This window comes from Mandrillus leucophaeus, unplaced genomic scaffold (assembly GCF_000951045.1).
Source record: "Mandrillus leucophaeus isolate KB7577 unplaced genomic scaffold, Mleu.le_1.0 Scaffold376, whole genome shotgun sequence".
NCBI classification, from domain to species: Eukaryota; Metazoa; Chordata; class Mammalia; order Primates; family Cercopithecidae; genus Mandrillus; species Mandrillus leucophaeus.
Window position 1 is genome coordinate 3,239,128 of NW_012103987.1, and position 24,071 is coordinate 3,263,198.

General features: G+C 34.6%; 1 protein-coding gene across 1 annotated transcript in view; it reads left to right on the forward strand.

Moving 5' to 3' along the window:
- PTEN (phosphatase and tensin homolog) overlaps window positions 1-24,071 on the forward strand; it is a 100,507-nt gene that overhangs the window by 54,807 nt on the left and 21,629 nt on the right. Inside the window, exons 3-4 of the mRNA XM_011990298.1 lie at window positions 10,797-10,840; window positions 12,749-12,987. Of these exons, the coding sequence (XP_011845688.1) occupies window positions 10,797-10,840; window positions 12,749-12,987 (283 nt within the window). The remainder of the gene's footprint in view (window positions 1-10,796; window positions 10,841-12,748; window positions 12,988-24,071) is intronic.

Consider the following 24,071-nt stretch of genomic DNA (forward strand, 5'->3'; position numbering starts at 1 on the left):
CTTGAGCCCAGGAATTTGAGACCAGCCTGGGCAACATGGTGAAACCCAGTCCCTACAAAATAAAAAAATACAAAAAATTAACTGCGCATGGTAGCATGCGCCTGTAGTCCTAGCTGTTTGGGAGGCTGAGGTAGAAGGATAGCTTGAGCCTGGGAGGCAGAGGTTGCAGTGAGCTGTGATCGCACCACTGCAACCTTGCCTGAGCAACACAGTGAGATCCTGTCTCAAAAAAAAAAAAAAAAAGAGAGAAAAAGAGCAAAAAATATAAAAATAAATTTTACAAAAGAAGATATAGAGATGGCCAGTAGGCATATGAAAAGATGTTTAAAATCAGTCATCAGGGAAATGAAAATTTAAACATAATGAGATATCTTATATTTACTGGAACGGCTAAAAAAGGGCTTACAGGAATTGGCAAAGATATAGATTAACTGGAACTCTTATGCATGTTAGTAAAAGCACAAAATGATACAATTTCTGGGGAGAAATATTTGACAGTTTTCAGTAGTATTTTTGATAGCCTTCTGAATGTCTTAGTGAGTTATAGGTCAGTTCTGCCACTGTTTCTTTCTTCCTTTTTTTTCTTTTTTTGAGAAGGAGTCTTGTTTTGTTACCCAGGCTGGTGTGCAGTGGTATGATCTCGGCTCACTGCAACCTCCACCTCCCAGGTTCAAGCAATTCTCCCTACCTCAACTTCCCCAGTAGCTGGGATTACAGGCGCATTCCACCATACTTGACTAATTTTTGTAATTTTGGTAGAGGCAGGGTTTCACTTTGTTAGCCAGGCTAGTCTCAAATGCCTGACCTCAAGTGATCTGCCCGCCTTGGCCTTCCAGAGTGCTGGGGTTACAGGCGTGAGCCACTATGCCTGGCCTGCCACTGTTTCTTTCTTTTCCCTCCAGCTTTATAGCTATTTAAAGAGAGCAGATTTTCTTGAGTACTAGGAATCACTATTTTTGAGCAGAATTATTCAAAGCTGTTATTATTTTTTCTTTAACTTAAGGCAGTATAGGAGAAAGCAGTACTGTGCAGGTAAAAGTTACAAACAGGAACATTTTAAACAAGATAGTTACTTTCCATGTATTGGATATGTAACAGAAGTAATTCTAATAACCATCCTGAAGTTGGTCAGGAGGCAGTGGTTAAGAATTGAAATGTTTGGAGCTTGCCTGTGTTGATGGGATTAAGGCAGGGATGATTTATGTGTAAATTTATGTGTTAGTAACAGCAGTAACAGCTGTAGTTACACTAGGATTCTAAGATCAAATGTTGATTAAACATGAATGCAGCAGGGGTGATATGGTTTGGCTCTGTGTCCCTACCCAAATCTCATGTCGAGTTGTGTTCCTCAGTGTTGGAAGAGGGGCTTGGTAGGAGGTGATTGGATCATGGGGGTGGTTTGTAATGGTTTTAGCACTATCACCCTAGTGCTGTCTGGCAAAAGAGTTCTCCTGAGATCTGCTTGTTTATAAGTGTGTAGCACCTCCCCACTTTGCTCTCTCCCTTCCTCCTACTCCTGCCGCGGAGACATGCTTGCTTTCCCTTGGCCTTCCGCCATGATTGTAAGTTTCCCGAGGCCTCTGATTAAACATTTCTTCTTCTAAATTACCCAGTCTCAGGTAGTTCTTTATAGCAGTGTGAGAATGGACTAAGGGGAAATATATATGGTTACCAAATAGCGAATTAGCCATGGGAAAAAGTAGCAAATAAATAATTATTTTGCTTTTTCAGATGCTAATTTTTCTGTTTCGTTTATTTTAGGGTTGGTGGGAGCTGTCCAATGTCCTTAGGCTGTTTTCCAAATGAGATACCAAAAGCTAGTTCTCCATTGGGTTTCTCAGGCTGCTGGAAGCATTCATTATTATGGTTGTCATTACTTCGAGTTCTGTTGCCACTATGCCCACAGTAGTATTTGTTACATAACAGGTGCTTGATAAATATTTGCTAAATGAATTTTTGGAAAATAAATCTGCCACACCTTTCTTCTGCAGTCTACGATCTGTTGAGATCATCCAATAGATTTTTTTCCTCAGATATTGTACTTTTGAGGCCTCAAATTGCTGTCTTTTATATTTTCTATGTCTGCAGAGACTTTCCATCTTTCACTCATTGTAATCTTTTTTTTTTTTTTTTTACATCTTTGTGCATATTTATAGTAACTGTTTTAAAGTCATTGTCTGTTAATTCAAACGTCTGGTTCATCTTGGAGTCTTGATTTTATTGTCTGCTCTTTTTTCTTTGTAATAAGTCATGTTTTTCTGCTTTGCCTGTCTAGTAAATTTTAATTGTATATTGAAATGTAGAGAGTCTGGATTGTTACTTCCTTTAAGGGTGCTGAGTTTCATTTTGTCAGGCATTTAAATTGACAGTTGATTTAGTATTGTCAGGTTTGGTTCTCTTTCTTAAGGCAGGCCTATTTCAGATTTGTCTTTTGTCCTGGGGCACGGTTTTTACTTCGAGATTGCCCTTTCCAATGTCTCAGCTAAGTATCTGGGGTATTCCATGAGGTCTCTTCCACTCTGCATAGGCCAGAACTCCAACTTCTCCCAGTATTATATTTCGTTACCTCTGGTGTCATCTCCATTATGCTTTCAGATCTTGCACATAGACAGCCCAGGCCCCAGCCAAGGACCTGAGATGAAATCCATACAAAATTCTTAGTGCCTCGCTCACCAAACTCCAGCAGCCTTAACAGTCTAATCTCTTCCTGTTTACCTCAGTGAATTCTGTGTTCTACTTGAGTTCCATTTCCTTCTTTATCAGGGAAGAGCCACCATGCTGAAAGCAAGGGGCACTGTGTTTCTTTGTTTTTAAGGATGGTAGCCTATTTGCAACAACTGTAGTGTGATATAAAAATATATAATTTATGTTAGTGACAGCTACGAATACTGCTTGCACTACTTTGTAACATAATTTTTCAGATTCAAGTTCATATACTGTTTTTCTCCACCTCACCACACACATATTTTCAGACTTCCTCCTCATCCTTCTTCTTGCCAGTAGTTGTATTATAACTCCTGCCAGTAGTTACATTATAATTTTGGTTATATCAATATTGAGCTTTTATGGGATTGTAACTAGATAAATGCCATTCATAGTTAAGTGATATGATATATTGTGACTTTTTTCCTGCATGTTTTGTTTTTCCTGGACTTAACAGTCGTCTCCCTCTTTTTTTTTTTAATTAGTTTTAAATGTTCTTAACTTTAATTCATAGACTTACCCCTAATTGTATAAATCTCTCAACATGTTTAAGCACATTTGGCATTACATCAATTTTATCTTTCCCAGGTGCCTTCTGATCTGTCCCAGTCTGGGCTAATTGTTCTTCCTGGCTTGCTGTATGACTGTCTACTCAAGATGTCCCTTCACCATCATTCTAGGGATTTTCTTTTCCTCTCTTGCGGGTTAGATTCTTCAGTTCTTGGAAACTGTCATCTTCTTTCATGGTTTCCCACTCTTGTTTTGGCGGAGCACATCTTTAGTAACTTCCTGACTAGTGTATGGGAAGCAAAATTATTTGAGATTTTGCTTATTTTGAAATGCCTTTATTATATAGTCACACTTGATTAATAGTCTGCTTGGTATAGAATTCTAGGCTGAGAAGAGTTTTCCCTCAAAATCAGAACGTTTTGCCCAGTTGTTTTTTAGCTGCTAGTATTGTTGTTAAAAAGGATAATGTCATTTTGATTCTAGATTCTTTTATGAAACCTGTTTCTTTGGCAGCTTTTAGGGTCTTCTGTTTCTTTGGTATTCAGAAATTTCATAAGATATGTGTGCTTCTATTTCGGTCTTATTTTCATCTGTTTTGCCAGGTACTCATGTACCCTTCCAGTTTGAAAACTCACATCCTTCAGTTTTGAGTATTTTTCTTGAGTTGTGTCTTCAGTTTCTTCTCAGTGTTCTCTGTTTCTGGAACTCCTAATATAATATTGAACATCCTGAACTCTTAGTTTTTGTTTAGTGTTCTGATTTTCATTTGTCTTTTTATTCTATATATTCTGTTAATTCCTCGGCTTTATGGTCTTCTAGCCCTTCTTTTGCCTATCTTATGGGGTTGAGGATTAAACAATTTATATACCTGAGGTGCTGTCATATAGTAAGTGCTTATGTTAGCTGTAATTGTTGTTTACTTTCATAACTGTCTTGAGGGAAAGGTCTTTGGCATTGATTCTTTGACTTCTTTGACTGTACATGACCTTGGGCGAGTGCTGTAATCTCTTTGAGACCTACCTCTCTCTCCTGTATAATGTTAATAAGCTCTATCTCTCAGATGTTTGTGAGGATTGAATGGAATATATATGTGTAAATGCTTAATACCTTTGTACAGAATTAATAGTTAATGCGTGGATTTTCAAATATCAAAAGTTTTTAGTTTGAAGGGAAAATGATGTCTGAATTTTCAGGGTTGTTTTTAAGAGTACTTGATTATGACTCTCGTAAACCTGTATGAGCTACGTATGCTTGCACTAAATGCTAATACTTTTTAAAGAAGTTATGTCTTAGTATTCAATCTCATTATGTTAGGTTGAAGATAGAAGATTATGAAAATATTCTCTGAAAATCTCTGGCTTTACTTCAGATTGTATAAATCTGTGTAATGTAATAATTATTTAAGAATGACATGATTACTGATCTAAACCCATGAAAGGGATATTTGTTGGATTATTTATTTTCACTTAAATGGTATTTGAGATTAGGAAAAAGAAAATCTGTCTTTTGATTTTTCTTGATAGTATTAATGTAATTTCAAATGTTAGCTCATTTTTGTTAATGGTGGCTTTTTGTTTGTTTGTTTTGTTTTAAGGTTTTTGGATTCAAAGCATAAAAACCATTACAAGATATACAATCTGTAAGTATGTTTTCTTATTTGTATGCTTGCAAATATCTTCTGAAACAACTATTAAGTGAAAGTTACTTGCTTGTTAGAGTGAAGTAGAGTTAAAGATATATTTTAACAGATTGTATTCCTAAACCAATTAATTCAAGAAGTCCGAGAGCATTGTTAGATCATTTAGAAAGCGTGGTGATGAGGTAAAACAATGTTGGCACAGATTCATGTTACTTGATCTGCTTTAAATGACTTGGCATCTAGCCCATATTTGAGCCCATAACCGTGTGGTAATTTGAAGTGTAATTCACAGCGGAGCTTCTGTTAAAGCACTAATAGCATCTTCCATGGAGGTATACTTTAGAGTGAATATAATTTTGTTTATCCTGTGTCTCTAGAGCTATTGACTGAAGAAGCTGTTAGGGCATTCTCTAACTGTACATAACGTAAGTTATTTAAGATTGCTGAATTAGTTGGCTTGTCTTGTCTAGGACAGAGTTTTAAGGACTGCCCACCTGATTGATAGAGCTAGTTGACCTTATCTTTAACTTTTTGTTTTTCTTTTGACTTTGGGAGTAGAGATGTGAAAAGGTAAAAAGGAAGGAAGGAAGAAAAAACTTAACTATTTTTGCCCTTGAAGACTGTCTTTCCTTCTCAAAATATTGACCATTTTCTGATTTTTAAAAATCGGCACATAAAACGTATTATTTTTCTACCTGACTTTATCTTCCCATGTGATATCTATAAATTATAGATAGGAAAAATTTTTAATGTAAAGTTATACATACTAATCCACAGTTAACAGTTTTTCTATAGAGTTTATCAAATGGAAGAACAAGATTCACTTCTGCCTTCAGTGGGCATTTAAACTAAACTTCTACTAAAAAGAAAGAAAGATTCTCTGTGCCTTCTTGTGTTGTGGAGTGTTGCTTTTTTATCTGTAATTTAGTGATCTTTCTAGTGTGATAAAACGCCAGAAGTACTTAGAGTGGAGTGGACATCAATATTGTTACTCTCAGTAAATTTTCACTGGTTTTTCTCAGATTCATGAAGGAACAAACGTATGTTAAGTCCTTATCACTTATTAGATATCACAAAACATGTTGAGGGGTGCGTACAGAGGTGAATAAGATGTAGTTCCCGTTCTCAAGTAGCTTACATTCTAATGTAAAAGGTAGACAAAGCATTACAGAAGTAACTCTTGTATAGAGGTTGCAATGAAGAGAATACTGGCAATAGTAATTGTACCTTATAGAGAAGGTTTCATAAAGGAAGGCATGTTTGAGCTAGGGTGAAAAGAACCAGTAAGGGTTGACTTTCAAGCCAAGGAGAGGAGGGGAAGTGACATTACAGGCCAAAGGAATGGCATTATAAGAAGCTTGTTGGCATAAAAGTGTTTAGAATATGGCAGTGAATTCATTATCATCAGATTGTGGTGTCTGTGTGTTGAGGGTGGGAGAGAATCACGGTGGCAATAGGCAATAAGATAAAAGAAAGTAAAAGGTGTTATAGAAACTTAATGGGCCCAGCGTACAAATGATCTATGCATTTAGGGGTCTTTCTCTTTTCCTAATAAACCTCTCCTACAAAGAGCCTTGTTCCAGATACCATAGTGTTTCTTTGGAGGAAAAGAAAAACCACAAAGCTTTGTACTTTTTGCACCACTGGATTCAGAATCTAAGTAATAAAAAAGGACACGAACTTTCAAAAGCTGGAAGCCATTAAACTGAGTCATTTCAGGGTTAGACTATCAGAATTGGGGATTTAGAGAGTCTCAGAATGGAGATCGAAGGACACCTGAGACAAATTCTGCCTTTTTCAAAATTTTATTCTAGTTTAACATATTCAAAGAAAGGGAAGGAAATTCTTTTCATTTCTGTGTGTAGTGACTTCCTGCTTCAAGAACTTAGGACTTCAGCTGCACTCTCAGTATTGTAGGTCACTTACATTATTATGGTTAAAGTTGGCATTGCAGAGAGCCTAGGAACCTGACTGCCTGTTTGTTTTTATATTCCCAAACATTGGATTCCCAAGTTAATGAAGTTTCTTTAGTAGTTGAGGGTAGCTTTTAATGCATATATTTTAATGCCCCTTCCCCACATGGAATCATAGGCTTTCAGAACGGGAGAGTACCTGAAAGAGATCATTTAGTCCAACCTTCTCATTTTACAGATGGGGAATCTGAGGCCTAGAGAAGTTAAGTGAGTTGAACAAGGTCACACAGGTACATATGGTAGCAGACCGTCCACTGTTTATGCCAATATTCCCTTTATGTTTTGCTTTTTTGCTTGTTCGTTTTAACCTCCAAATTTTACTGACTTCAGAAGTTGCTAGAATTACTAAGTTATAGCATGTTATGAGTTCTAATGTCACTTTCCAATCTTCTTTATCTTTTTTCTACCTCTGTTTATATTTCTGGTTCTGGGTAAGTGAGTCTGGCAAGCTGCAGGTGTTCTATTTTATTTCCTTTATTTTTAGGATAGTATTACATGTGATATATATGTCTTTGCAAACATAATTTGAAGATCTTAAAATATTTGCACTAGGCGTACCCACATTTAATAGTATGTTAAACCTTTTACAGCAATTACTATATACATGGTGAAGAAGAGTTCTTAATATGGACTTTCTGTTTAATTGTATCTTTTTATATCTATTTTCTTCAGGCATTCATAACATTAAGCAAATTCAGGTGTACTGTTACTTAATTGAATTAATAAGTTTGTTTTGTACAAGTATATTTTATTTTTGTTCTTTGCTCTATAATCTGGTAGGAATGGGGAAGGGGAGATAGTGAATAAAGAGATCTATACTTCTTACCTTTGAGGAATTTAAGTGTTCACTGTATACTCATTTTTAAAAGGTATTTACTGTATTTCAGTGCATATTTTATTTGACATGCTTTATCATTTTGTGGTAAACCTTTAGCTTTACTAATTTTTATCTACTAAGTTTTCTTTTGTAAGATGGTGATAGCTTCATTGAAGAGAGTAAAGAAGAGACCTGCCTACCTAGCTGATTCTATGTCAAGTCTCACTTCTCTGGAAGCTTTTCCTGTTAATCTTATTCTTTTCTTCAGTTTCTGCCTCTTGTTTCATAAAAACTCATTCTTCAAATGTTTATTCCTTTCTCTTGTCTTATATAAGCCAATATGAGGTAATGGCATCTTTTGAGTTTTAGTTATAAGGAAATATAAATGGTTAAATTTAAATGGTTAAACCCCATTTGCCATTTGTGTATCTTTAATTTTAGTTCGTTGCGAGACTTATCACTACCAAACCGCAAAGAATTTAAAAGAAACTGGGTAGGTGGTAGGTCGAAGGAGGGCATTTATCAGAGATTTTAATTTAAGAAGAAAGTCTTCATCCTTATCCTACCAACCCCCATTCCCTGAGCACATTTATCATTACCAGCCACGGTATATTTGCTCCCATATTTGCTATGCTTACCTGTGAAGATTTTCATAACTTTTTTCTTGCTTTTTACTGTCACTGTTGGTTCTATCATTTATGACAGATACTGCTGTTGTAGGAATGCTGGCTTTGACTAAAATTTTTATTGCTTTTGTATGTAAAACTTTGTTTTTTTATTATAAGTAGAATTATGGAACAGTAGTAGAAAAAGTTTGACTTTTGTAATCAGAGATACTGAGCTTGAGTTCTTGCTCTTTCATTTGTATGCTGTTATTTGGAGCAAGTTTTTTAATGCTCTTAAATCTTAGCTTTCTCCTATATAAAATGAAGATAATATTAGCAGTTATCACGTGGTTGTGAGGATGAAACAAAAAAAGTGGAAAGTCTTTGTAAGGTGTGTTCATCTAGTTGACACTTAGTAGTCATTACTTCCACTTTCCATCCATATAGTCCTCTTAACAGTAATATATGAGAGCCATTTTTATTAAGGCAATCTTAAGGAGTGTTCGTCAAACCACATGTTCTGGGATTCTGAGAAAGTAGGGGAAGTTTAGAGAACTGAAGCTGCACAAAACTAATGTTTATTTTCTGTTGTGTTGTCACGAGACCAGCTTCTTAGATTCTGTTTCCTAGTCCTACATCTCTGATTCCTTATAAAATACTCCATTATGAATTCTTCACTATTGACAATTTCTCCTCTTTTATCTGTACCAAAGAAAGTGTAAAATGTGACTGTCTTCTTTGTCAGTCCTCTTCTTCCTGTTTTTCATATCAGTGGATATGAAATTATTAGCAAGGATGCATGTATGTGCATATGTCATTGCTAAATACATTTTCTTTCTAAAAAAATTCAGTATACTAAATTATACTAAAAAGGAAAAGCTTGTTTTGAGTGGTAATATGAAAGTTGTTTTATTTTAGGTCTGACCAGTTAGAAACCAGTGGATTTCAGTTTATTTATAATTGGTTAAACCTTCATGTGAATTTGGTTTTGAATTTCCTTTAAAGTAGAGAAACTATATAGATGTTTTCAGGGTTTCTAAATGTACAATACAGGTTCACAATCACTTATTTGAAACTCTTGGGGCCAGGAATGTTTCCATTTTCAGAAATTTTAGTTTTCAAAAGGTAACACAGATGCGTATACTTTTACATAAACACCCCAGTGGGATGTGGGTCAATACCTGAAATGAAATGTTTCACTGTTCACTCTAAGTGTATTAAAGATTATATACAGTCTTATTACTTCAGATCAGGATTTGCTGTAGTTGAGTTTGCCATAAAACTTAAGAGGAAGTGTTAGATGTTTTGAACTTTTGGGATATTGAAATTGCAGGTTAAGGATCTGTGGACCTTTATTTGTTTTAAAATGCTAAGATTTTATTTTAAATAATTTTTTAAAAAATTGTTTTGCATAGTAGTTGGAGTTACCAGGCTACTGCTAGCCACACTGATACATAAGATCTCTTTCTGAGCCTTGTATTGTTTGTAAACATGGGCTGTTAATTATTAGAAAGCCAGTACATACTAACGAATATATCACTGCTATTAAGACAAATATTAGCATACTCTAGTAATGACAAGTCAGCGTTTTACTATTCTGTATTGCTTTTGCTTATTCTTTCGTTACTCTCATACTGTAATTAAAACTTGCAACCTGAGAGACTGTTGTAAAAGGTGACCATTGGCTTTTCAACATGGAGAAAGATCTGTTTTAAAAAAAATTGGTGGCTGGGTGCATTGGCTCAAGCCTGTAATCCCAGCACTTTGGGAGGCCGAGACGGGCGGATCACGAGGTCAGGAGATCGAGACCATCCTGGCTAACATGGTGAAACCCTGTCTCTACTAAAAAATACAAAAAAACTAGCCGGGTGCGGTGGCGGGCACCTGTAGTCCCAGCTACTCGGGAGGCTGAGGCAGGAGAATGGCGTAAACCCGGGAGGCGGAGCTTGCGGTGAGCTGAGATCTGGCCACTGCACTCCAGCCTGGGTGACAGAGCAAGACTCCGTCTCGAAAAAGAAAAAAAAAATTGGTCAGCATTGTGTCCAAGTAGATTAACATCATTCAGTTTTTCTTTACTGTCCTTATACTTTTATTATTTTTAACATATATCTTTTTGAAGAATAGTTTGAGAATTATGTATGCTTAAATATGAGATACAGATACTATTGAAACTAGCCAGTTGTTTATAGGTACTTGTAAAAAAAAAAAAAAAATTCCAATAGCATGCAAATTTTTCATAGAGGAAATTTGAAAGCATGGAAGCACCTGAATTTGCAGTACTCTATATTAGTGATATCACAAGTTTTGTAAGCAAATTTATTAGCTCTGATTGCATACACTTAATCTTTTAAGCTTTGGTTTTATTATTATAATATGGGGGTGATAATAGTATCTACTTAATAGAATTCTTATTACATGAAATAATTAATGTTAAACAGCATAATATGTGTCACATTATAAAGATTCAGGCAATGTTTGTTAATATTAGTACTTTTTTTCTTCCTAAATGCAAAAGATAACTATATATCACTTTTAAACTTTTCTTTTAGTTGTGCTGAAAGACATTATGACACCGCCAAATTTAATTGCAGAGGTAGGTATGAATGTACTGTACTATGCTGTATAACTTAAACCCGATAGACTATATCTTAACTGTCATAATAATGAGTCATCTAGATTATTGAGTGAGATACGTATTTATCTTAAGAAGTATCTTAAAAATTTCCAAAAAATTTAATTTTGCTGTTTTTTAGAAAAAAAGTATTGCATAAAGCTATTAATATTGTCAGGAAGACTGAAGTGCAGAGTAGACTAAGAATTAGGAAAATTCCTAGACTAAAAATAGTATAAGGAGAGGGTTTACCTACTGTTTAAGGCAATAGATCTAATAGTAAGCAACTATAGGGAGAAAGCAGAACTACTTAACTCTTCTGTGTTGAGGAATGACATAAAAGGTAGGAAAGGATATAACAAATGTTGATAAGAGAAACCTGATGGATGAGAGGAGGGAATTGCTTTAAATGAGTTCTACTTCAGACATAAGTTAATTCTCAGAGCCCACAAAAACTTTCACTTTTATTTGTGAAATACAGCTCAGTTCTATGACCTAACACTTTAAACCATTAGAGAACTGAAGAGTTGAGAAGCTAGGCAGATGCCGCTGTGATAGTCAAAAAGAGAAAGTGGGTGCCATGAGCTACTATTGATGTATTTGCCATTGATCCCTCCTGAAAATCTAGAATGGACTTTCAGACAGATGGTTTGAAAATTCTAAATCACTCATGATTGAGATTTGGTATAGATTCACTAAGAACGTTTTGTTTTTGTTTTTGGTGGATTTAGATTGTTGTTTACTAGGCAAAGCAGGCTTTAGTTGTTTATGTTGCTTTAAATAGACATTTAACAGGTTTTCCTGGAGGTTTTTGTGTACCACTGGGAAAATGGAGTTAGGCAGATGACTAAGTGAAAGCTGTCCTTCTGGACTCCCTATAATGATAGTCATTGTCTACCAGAAGAGCTGTCCTGTCACACCAAAGGATAATTGATTGTATCCTGTACCATATTATGAGTGACTTGATTGGAGATATAAGACATACTTCTCACATATTTAGGTAACACAGGATAGTACGTTGAGTATCAGTCAGAGTTTTTAAGGATCTTAATAGAGTGGAACTAAGGTAGAAACTATTAAGAACAATTAATAGTGATATATCTATAGTCCTGTTTCTAAACAAGGTTTTTTTAAAACCTCATCTCTGACTATAGTGAACAGAGAAGTCTTGGACTCTTATAATTCATGTGAGAAGACCTGAAACTTTGATAACAATTATATACATTTTATAAGTAATTTCTTTGGTGTATGCCTTCACATATCTCTGTATGTGACCTATGCTACCAGTCCATTGAGCGTAAATTCCCAGAATGTATTCTCCTGCAGAAAATGGAGGTAAATAGTACTTGGCTTCCCTAATGATTTACATGTGTATACAACACTAATATTTGCAGGACCACCTTTAAATAACACACTTAGCATTTTTATTTTATGAAATGTAATATGCAGTTCTTTCTATAGTTTATTAGTAATCTATTCTGTCTTTGGAATATGTTTTGTGATGATGAAATAAATACTATAAATAGTATTCCTTTTGCATTGAGAGTCCTGATGAAATGTCCATGTAACATTTCATTTTGGGTTTAGCTGTACCTCTAATATGTGACCTATGCTGTCAGTCCGTATAGTGTAAATTCCTAGAATATATCCTTCTGAATAAAATGGGGGAAAATAATACTTGCCTTCCTTAATGATTATATTTGAGACTTATCAAGAGACTATTTTCTATTTAAAAATTAGAAAGTTAAGCAATACATTATTTTTCTCTGGAATCTAGTGTTTCTTTTAAATACCTGTTAAGTTTGTATGCAACATTTCTAAAGTTAACCTACTTGTAATTAAAAATACAGGAGTTTTTTTTCTTATTCTGAGGTTATCTTTTTACCACAGTTGCACAATATCCTTTTGAAGACCATAACCCACCACAGCTAGAACTGATCAAACCCTTTTGTGAAGATCTTGACCAATGGCTAAGTGAAGATGACAATCATGTTGCAGCAATTCACTGTAAAGCTGGAAAGGGACGAACTGGTGTAATGATTTGTGCATATTTATTACATCGGGGCAAATTTTTAAAGGCACAAGAGGCCCTAGATTTCTATGGGGAAGTAAGGACCAGAGACAAAAAGGTACGTTATTTTTTGATGTTTTTCCTTTCCTCTTCCTAGATCTGAGAATTTATTGGAAAACAGATACTGGGTGTTTTTTTTTTTTTTCCTTCAGTTTTATTGAGGTATAATTGACAAGTAAAAATTATATATAAATACAATGTATAGTATCTTTTGATGTATGTATATATACATTGTGTAATGATCACTACAGTCAAGGTACTTAACATATTCATCACCTCACATAATTATTCTTCTCCCTTCAAGGTGAAAGCATTTAACATCTACAAGCTTCAATTTTCAGTTATACAATGTTATTATTAACTATAGTCACTGTGCTGTCCAGTAGATCTTCAGATCTTGTTCATCTTGTGTCCCTCCCCGCCCCACCATCAGTCCCTGGAAAACAGGTTTTAAAAATAGTTGCTAATCCTTATTTCTTCTAAATTTTTAAATCAGTTGCTGCCTCAATTTCTGTATGAGAAATGACTGATTTCATTTTTCTGTTCATGCTACCATTTTCATATCATACTAGCACATGTTACCCATTAACTATATTGCAGATTTGGTCTCATAAAATTCTTTTAAAATAACATTTTTAAAAAGCTATCAAAAATAAGCTTATATTTCTGAAGCTTGTTTGAGCATAGAATGGCTTTGGATAAAATACCATTACCTAGTAAAGTGTGAACTTTTATAATACATAAAAATTATTCTTTTATAAGAATATTCATAAATGTAGTTAGATTAATAGAAGATTCTTGATTCTTTGATCAGAAAACTAAGGACTATATTGAAAAATCAGTGATAAATTTAATACTTATAGTACATCTGAAAGCAAAAAGAAAACTCTTGGAGAACTTTTACAGTGATTTAATTTTGCTGTTGATGTATTTCTTTGAGTGGTAAGTATGGCAAAACATGTTAAAATTTAATACAAAGAGATTTTGTTCATTTTTCCATCTCTAAAGGGACAAAGCCTAAGCCCCTCCAGACAGATAGAAAAACTCATTTAGAGAGTTCCCCTTCATGTTAAGCTAATTTCTTCTTAATTCAACTGTAAAACAGAAATAGAATGATCATATTAATCATTTAAAGCTGTGTAGTTGCATTGATTCCTTGTTCCTTTACCCCTCTCTCATGTCTTGTTTCCTTACCTTTGTGACTTTTTTTGCATTATGTATAAGGATGCCAAAGTACTATTTATTGTTGATAGTTTACAAAATTGAATCTTACATTAGTGCATAATTTTGGTGAATGTTGAAGTTTATGGTAGATTGCCTTACATTTCTGCATATTGTTTGCACCTTGGAATGATAGCACTGGCATAAATTATAGAGCTGAGGATCTAAAGATTTTTACTTTGATTTATCCCATTATCATCTGCAGGGAAACAGTTGCTTTTACTGATTAAAAATATAGGCCAGCCGCAGCGGCTCACGCCTGTAATCCCAGCACTTTGGGAGGCCAAGGCGGGCGAATCACAAGGTCAAGAGATCAAGACCATCTTGGCCAACATGGTGAAACCTCGTCTCTACTAAAAATACAAAACTTAGCTGGGTGTGGTGGCGCGCACCTGTAGTCCCAGCTACTCAGGATGCTGTGGCAGGAGAATCGCTTGAATCCAAGAGGCAGAGGTTGCAGTTAGCTGAGACCATGCCACTGCACTCCAGCCTGGTGACAGAGCGAGACTCCATCTCAAAAAAAAAATTAAAATGCAGTAGCAAAAGCGATGGTAGAAATTTAAAACCGAGTTGATGAGCAGCAGATAACTTGGTAGTGGGAAAAAAGTCAGGTAAAACAATTTTTGTAATAAAATAGAAAGATTTTGTAATGTGGAGGCACAGAACACTAGATTTAAGCCAGGGGGTCTTAAGTTGTGTTACATACCTTTTAAAAGTCTGATGGAAGGTATAAATGTTCTCCCACCAAAAAATGTACATAGTGTACATAAAATTTTGCACATAGTTTTTATTACATTGAAATACATTATTTTAAACAGAATGTAAAAGAACTTTCATGAAAACTATGTCACTTTTTTTAATGCAAAAACCAGTGGCCACTACCTGAGAGCAGTGAATAAATCTAAGTGGTACAAATTAACCAAAATTAAGCTTTAGTTCTGTTCAATACGAAATTTTAATGAAAAAACTGGTATTTAACTTTTAAAATAACAAGTTGAAACTATGCTCTTTGACTTTGCAACTTTTATATCCAATCTTTGATATCCAATCAGTGTTGACTTTGGTAAAAAGTGCTGAAAATGCTATTTTACAAAAGAAAAAAGAGTAAATGGAATCTGAAGATTCTCTTGCCTGATGAAAGTAGACTTGTCAAGAAATAAGACTTCTCCAAGATTTGAGATAAATGCATGTTGCATCATTTTCTTTGCCTTCAAGTTACTGAGATCATTTTTGGCAAGATCTGTAACATTAATAGTGTGTTAGGAAGGAAAAGATTATGACTCCATATTTTACTTTCAAGGTTGAAGAGTTAAACTCTTTAAATAGAGTGTATTTTACCCTGTAAACAACAGTATCAGGCTGTAGAATTTGTCTTCTGAAAGCAGTGAACTTACATATAGCAGAGAACTTCATAGAGCTCCCATTTCTTGACAAAACCTCTCAAGAAGCTCTTGATTGAAAGTCTTGGCTTTCATGAATCTGGCAACTTTCACAATAGTAGATTTTTCATGACAAATCCTCTTACACAGGCGATTATTCAAGGGTTGGCACTTGAAACAGTAGAATACTTTCACAACAAGAGATTAGATTTCTTTCAGAATTGATGACAGTCTTGCACCCTAGTGCGTACTGATGAAGAAAGCAGTGGGTGACCATGACATGGAGAGCTGCTGTCTTTACCAGTGCCACAATATCAGATGTGTTCTCTGGCAGTAAGGTGTACTATCTGCCTACAGTATACTGAGGTTTCTTCAGGAGAAGTTTTGTGGTAAAGAAACTTCACTATTTTGAAAGTGTTAATGTTTTCTGAAGTTTCCAAAAAGGATTCCAAAATGGGAATGTTTCCTTGATTGTGTCACCTTGCTTGCATTTGGTGAAAACTAGTAGCCGGCTATACTGAGAAATCATATCTGAAGAAAAGTGGTACTTCCAATCTTTTTGTGACCTACTTTATTATTATTTTTTTAATGTCAGGGTTTTTTTTGGAATGGGTAAGAGTATTTGATAGAGGTATTTGCAACAGTCTTACTCTTCTTCATGCTACAAGTATGTTTGACTCTTTCTAAGATACTTGCCATCACCGTTCAACTGTGTGACATTTTTATTTGTTTAGCATTATAGTCAATAGCCTAGTAGATGATTTAATCAGGAGTTTTAATTGGAACAAATAGTTTTTGTAATGGTCTAGACTTTCCAACTAACTGTGCTCTCACATGTGGTCTCTTTTTCTCCCTCTTTTCTCCCTCTTACACACTCCCAGCCACACACATATGCATACATACCCTGTCTGATGTAGCTGCTTCTTCAGAATATTTGGCTGTGCTCTGCTGATGGTGAGAACTTGCCATTTAAGAAGGACTTGGGACAGTCCATCTCATCATGTTCAGGGATAAAAGTAAAACCCAAGGATACTTAAACTTTATTGTATTTTATTTTCTGTTTCCAGTCCAAATTAAATCCAAGAGAAGGCTCCATAATCAAAAAGTAAGGACATATTTTAAATTTGCCAGCAGGAAGATATTCTAGTCATTACAGTCTTATAATACTATCAATTCTGTTTCTCTTCAGAGGTGAGGAGAGACTATTTGATGAAATCATAAGTCCTGTAGGATTTTGTGAAATAGGGCCAGAATGAAAGCTAGCAAGAATAGTAGTTATGAAAATAAAATGCAAAGTTTATAGTATCATGTGGTAAAATGTAATAGTATCTACTTTATCAGTAGAACTGCTCAAGTCGCCATATATTCTCCGTCCTTTGTATAGGTTGGATCCCCCAAGTGAAAGGAAATGATGGGCTATTAGTAAATAGAAAATGGAGATCTGTACATAGAGTGTTAAGGGTGTAAGAATGTAAATATTAAAATTGTTATGTTTAGCTGTTATATAATATTAAGACTCAGAGTTAAGTAATTTCGCTGAAGTTGATCACTTTTTGTATCTTGGAATCAAAATAAATAACTGAAATCTACTATACTTGGCTCATGCTTAGTTAATGTACTTAGACCATATTTCGGATGAATTATTCACAGGATCTAAAGGAGTATCCTAATGTGTTCCTACCTTCTTTATCTCTGTGTTTATTTAAAAAGGCAAAAAGAAATGTAGGAGCAGATGCTGTTGACCATATTTGACTAAACAGTAGCATTTGTGTTTAGATTGAAACAGCATTAGAAAACTAGATATGGATTAAAGTCAATGGTGGTTTTTTTTTTTTTTTTCCCCCTTCCAGGAATATTTCTTATAGATGATCAAACAGGCCCAGAAAGGGGAAGTGTTGTGATCAATATTATCCAGTTCATATTAGCATTCAGAGGAAAATTTGAGTCCTTTTATATACCGTTAAATTTCTTTCTATACTATCAAGTCCACAAATCCTGGAAGTGCAAAAGAATTTTGAGACTGTTCAAAATAATTAATCTCTGTATAGGGTCAGGCTTTCCTGCAAGGTTATGAAATGCTGATAGAATTGGTCTATTTTGAAAGGCTCCTCAGCTTATACCCTTCCTTACAAATGCTTCCTTACAAATGCTAAAGCATTTAATGACCCCTGATTTAAAGAGAATTTGGACAGATTGAGGTTGTTGGTCTTGGAAATAAATACTGCAGGCTCCTGTAAAATACTTGAAATGTAATTGTTTTAAAACTTTCAAAGATATCACTTGTTTGCCTATTGGTTAGAATACTAGTAAAATAATTTTTAATCTTTTATGAATAGCTAACTTCATCATAAGAAAACTTAGCTAAACATGGTAAAGCTGTTGTTATACAGCTGTGGAGTTCTTCCTGAGGAGTAACTGTCTTATAATAAATGTAATTGATTATCTAAAGTAGTTTTATTCTTGGAATATCTCATAATAGGTTTATTCTCTTCTTGTCAGTATTTCCTTGTAGATTGAGCCTGTGAATTTGCATTTTTGTAATTGTGAATCACCATTATAGGAGATACATATATTTTATCTACTTTTCAGTTTGTATGGGGTTAACTTTTATTAGAATCATCTTTAATGTTATTTTGCTTATATCCTTAATTTTAATTATAGACAAACATTAAGAAGCTGGAGAAAATTATGTTCTAGTGACATTTATATAGAAGAAGAATCTTTTTTCCCCCTTTTTTGAAGAGAGATGAGGCAGTCTCATATTTTGGTAAAGAATTTGTAGACTTTGTAGAGGTCTCTTCAAAATAATCTGGCTCAGAATCTTGACATATCCTCAACAGACATGGTGCAAATTAGATGGCAGAGTGGTGGGTACAAGTTGACTATAAAATAAAGCATTAGGTTAGTAATGCCCAAATAATACTTTGGGTTTTGAGTGTTGCAGAGAAGTCAGACAACTGATACTATAAAGAAAAATGTTCTGAGAGTGAGGTAACTGCTTGAGGGAAGGAAGGCTCCTTCTGTCTTATTCACTAATTTACAAGAAGACAATTGTGTTACACTTCCTTAGGAGTCATTCATTTGTATATTTGATACTTTTGCTTTATGAACATGTGAAGATTATTCAAAAGCAAGCTGTTGGTGGTTTTTTCTTCCAAGAAAGCATGCCGCAGGGCAACTTTAAGGGTTGGTTCTCGTCTAGCCCTATGCCCCACACTGTCTGCATCTGCACTTAAGTTTCAGTATTAGATAACTCACATGTTTAAACTATGAAGAAAGAGTTAAAACATCCTGAGAATGCTAGTCAATGTGTATTTTTGAAAGGACTCCCAAAATTTGAGTTTAAAGAGGTAAACTCCTTTTTCATGAGAAAGTTACTTAGAATCACTACTGCTGTTTCCCTCTCCCTTGCCTTCTCCCTGTCGCATGCATACCCCCAACTGTGTTCCAGAATGATGGCACATAAAGGAAACATTCATATTTCCTTTTTTTTTTTCTTTTTTTGAGACAGTCTCACTCTATCACCTAGGTTGGAGTGCAGTGACGAGATCTCAGCTCACTGCAACTTCCACCTCCCAAGTTCAAGTGATTCTCCTGCCTCACCTCCGGAGTAGCTGGGATTACAAGTGCGTGCCACCAAGCCCGGCTAATTTTTGTATTTTTAGTAGAAGTGGGGTTTCTCTCTGTTGGCCAGGCTGGTCTTGAACTCTTGACCTCAAGTGATCCACCCACCTTGGCCTCCCAAAGTGCTGGGATTACAGGTATGAGCCACTGTGCCTGGCCTCTTATTTTTTCTTTGGTTAAACTTTTAGGAAAAAAGTTTGAGCCGCTTTTAATTTTCTTTCTGTTTTTAAATAAATTATTAGAGAGAAAGTTTCTCTCTATTAGAAACTCTGTGTACATGAGTTCATTGAGCTTATTCTTAATAAAGACAAATCTTCCAGAAATAATAGTTGTTAACTTTAAGTGATCTCAAGAAAAGGAAAATTTTTAGTTTCTCTGGGGAATGAATTTTCATGACCTAATCTTAAATCAGGTTATTTCTTCTAGCCTGTTTACTAAATTTCCACATGTTGTAACCTAATGAAATTTTCTTACCTCCTCTTTATTTAAAACAAACGATAATTACTGTCTTTTAAAAAATCTTCCAATGTAACGTTCTTACTTTTCTTAACACATTAATTTTCCTGGGCCAAACTGTGTTACTATGATCCACATTAATTAAGGCTGTTATATAATACAATAAAATTGTAGAACTTTCATACCTTGAAGGATCTTAGCAATTATTTAATTCAAACCCATTCTAACATAGTTGATAAAACAGATTTGCAGAGTTGGGTGGCTCATACCTGTAATCCCAGCACTTTGGGAGACTCAAGCGGGAAGATTGCTTGAGCCCAGGAGTTCAAGACCAGCTTGGGCAACATAGTGAGACGCTGTCTCTACAAAAAAAAAAAACTTAAAAAATAGCCGGACATGGTGTCACATGCCTGTAGTTCTAGCTACTTGGGAGGCTGAGGTGGGAGGATTGCCAGAGCCTGGGAGGTTGAGGCTGCAGTGAACCATGATTATACCACAGCACTCTAGCCTGGGCAACAGATCGAGACCTTGTTTCACAAAACAAAACAAACAGATCTGCAAAGATCAACTTGTTCTAAGTCATATAATCTTTTTGTGTAATAACTAAAAACCACATCTTCTAACCTCAAACCTGGATTTTTTTCTACGAAATTATGTTCTACAGTCCAAATTATTTTTCTTTATTATTTTGAATCCTAAAGTAGAAATAGAAACTTAGAAAAATAAAAAGCGACTCCTTTATAATATATGAGGACTTTTTCAGTTTTAAATCAGAAAAACTCAAGTCAAGGTAGCTTAAATAAAAGGACTTACATAACCTAAAAGCTCTAGCCTGGATCTGGGTGCTCAACAGATCTCAAGAGTATCTCATTCTCTCTTCCTCCCTTACCCTTCTCCTCCTTTCTCTCTTCTGTATGTATGTTATTTTCAAACAGGCTCTAACAAGTAGTGGCGAGATATAGTTCCTAATAGCTTCAGGTTTGCATTCTACCTACTTTAGCAACTATGATGGGAAGAGAGCTACAATTTGAGCAAAAATTTATAGGGTGAGTTCTGATTTCCCTGGATCGAGGCACATACCTATTCCTGAACCAAATATTCTGGCCAGGGAATGGAATTCTCTGGGACATGTATCTAAAGCTGAAGTATAGAGCCTGCCACACAGGGATAATAATAGTTTTCTAAAGAAAAATCGAGGAGGGGAAAGAATGTTGGAAAGTGAAAAAAATATCAGTTGTCTGCTTCACATTTATTCTCAATAATTAGTTTCATATAAGTGAAATACTGTAACACCCTAAACTTCAGAGATTCTTCATAGACAGGAAAAATAAGAGCTCAAAGAAGTTGTGACTTTGTTCAAATCACATAGTTTCTATACATGCTATTAGTAAAACCCAGGACAGCTGAGTACAAGTTTTATCCTTATATTCACATTGAGGTCCAGATCCTGGTTTTGAATGAGATAATTATGTACAGTAGGACTGTTTTCTGATCCTTAAAATAGAGACAATGATATCTATCTTGTAAAGTTGTGGTAGTGTTAAAGATATATAAAATGATGGCAAGTACCTTAATATACGAAAAGCTGCTATATGTTGTCATTGTAATAATAGCCGTATTTCTTCCTTTGTTGAATTGCTTTCCTATAGTAATCTTACTGTGATCATCCTGAGACATAGATTTCCGAGCTTCAAGCAAACACTATTATGTTGAAACATCTACATTATTTCTAAGTTTAGCAGTGCCGGTGGAAAGTTTACTGAAATAGAAAATTGCTTTTTTAACTGAGGAGTGTAGATTATAAATTCATGATTCATCTTCTCAGAAGATGATCGGAGTATTGATAAATATTGATGCATAGAATATGAACAAAACATTACATATCTTGTGCTGTGATATTAAAGTAGTATTCTGTTCTGGTAGTAGTATGGCAGTATTTTAGGTCTGAAAGATGTATATAATCTGTACTTTTAAATGTGTTTTTTAAGAGATTAATCACAAGAGATTTACATAAAACTAAGGTTAAAAATTAATGGTGGATTAGAGATACATCAGGCAAATTTCAGTTTCAAAAGCAGATGACAGAATCTCAGTATCAGAGTAGCCTTTAAAGCAAAAAGCATTAAACTGGATCAGAAATGTCATTTTACATTAACGCAGGGTATACTCCAGGTAAAGACTTAGCAGTTATGAACCAGTGTGCTAAACATAACATCAAAATGTATTAAGCAAAAGCTGAAAAAAATGAAGAATAATTGGTAGAAAAGCAATGATAGGAATCTTTATGGTACTTCAGAAGTTACAAAGTAAGAAGATACAGTCATGTGCCACATAATGATATTTGAGTCAACGCCTGACAATGGTCCTGTAAAATTAAAATGGAGCTAAAAAGTTTCTATTACCTAGTGATGTTGAAACCGTTGCAATGCAGTGTATCACTGACATGTTTGTGGTAATGCTGGTGTAAGCACACTACTGTACTATCAGTTGTATAAAAGCATAGCACAGTTATGTTCAGCACGTAATACTTTATAATGATAAACGAATATGTTACTAGTTACTTGTTTACAGTACTATTTTATTATTTTAGCATGTGCTTCTGCTTATTAAAAAATGTTAACTATAAAATAATCTTTAGGCAGATCCTACAGCAGGTATTCCAGAAAACGGCTTTGTTGTCATAGGAGATGTCAGCTCCATGGGTGTTATTTCCCCTTAAGACCTTCCAGTGGGACAAGATGTATAGGTGGAAGACGGTGATATTGATGATCCTGACTTGTAGAGGCCAAGGCTAAAGTATGTGTGTATTTATTAGTTTTTAACAAGAGTTTAAAAAGTAAAAAAAAAAAAAAAATTTAAAAATAGAAAAAATCTTACAGAATAAGGATACAAAGAAAAAATGTTTTTGTGTAGCTGTGTAATGTTTTTAAGTTAAATGTTACAAAAGAGTCAGAGTTAAATTTTTGTATGTTTATAAAGTGAAAAGTTATAAAATGCTAAGGTTAATTCACTGAAGAAAGAAAAAATTTTAAAATAGATTTAGAGTAGCATGTTTATAAAATCTACAGTAGTACACAGTAATATCCTAGGCCTTCACATTAACTCACCACTCACCCACTGACTCACCCAGAGCAGCTTCCAGTCCTGCAAGCTCCATTCGTGGTAAGTGCCCTATACAGGTGTACTGTTTTTATGTCCTTTATACCATTTTTACTGAACCTTTTCTATCTTTTAGATACACAGATACCATTGTGTTACAGTTGCCTATGATATTGAATACAGTAACTTACTAAACAGGTTTGTAGCTCAGGAGCTGTATCATATAGCCTGGGTGTGTAGTGAACTATACCATCTAGGCTTGTGTAAGTATATTATATGATACGGTGATAAAATCACCCAGATGCAGTTTCTCTTAAGCAACACATAACTGTAGATATATAGGTGGCTTGAATAATAAAATAATGAAATGTATTTTTTTCTGTCATTGACAAAACATTACCAATCTTACAAATTAGACCAACTACAAAACAAAATCTCACTCGAAAATAAAAATATATAAGTCCCATTTCTTGATTACAATTCATTAGAACTGGAATTTTTTTAATGTTTAAATTTATATGGAAATATAAAATCATGTTTTAAGTAATTTTTGATTCAATGAGGAAATGTAAATTACATTAGAAATTGATTAATAACAAGTAGAGATTTATAAAGGCAAAAATGTTAATGAATTAGGAAACAGTAAACCATTTGAACTAATAAATCTAAATACTGATTACATGAAAATGCCAATAAAATCAATACATATTTTTAAAAGCCAGTCAAGGATAAAAGAAAAGAGGGAAACTAAAAATGAGACATTAAGTACGAGAAAGGAGATAAAACTACAGTGTAGAGGTGATGTTAAAAATTATATTCAGGTCTGTGCTAATCATTTTGGAAATTTCAATGAGAAATGGGCAATTTTCAGTGAATATGTCATTGTAAATGCTTTAAGGAGAGAGACAAAATCTGAATAGACCCTGCAATAATGAAAATGTCTAGGAGCCCTCAAGAAATACCTGGTTTAAATTGCATTTCAGGTGGCTGCTTATCAAACCTTGAAGTGTCAAGTAATTATGTTATCTAAATTGGACCAGGTGCTAGAAAATATGTAAGACTTCACAGGTGGCTGCTTATGTAGCCCTTATACCTTAATCTGATAAAGGTAGCATATATTTAAAAAGAAAACCAGAAGGTACAGTTTAGGGAAAATTAAATATTTCTATTTGGCCAAAGTAAGAGTACATTCAAGGGAATTGTGAGAGGTAAGAATGGAAAAAGAGGCCGGGCGCGGTGGCTCAAGCCTGTAATCCCAGCACTTTGGGAGGCCGAGATGGGCGGATCACAAGGTCAGGAGATCGAGACCATCCTGGCTAACACGGTGAAACCCCGTCTCTACTAAGAAATACAAAAAAATAGC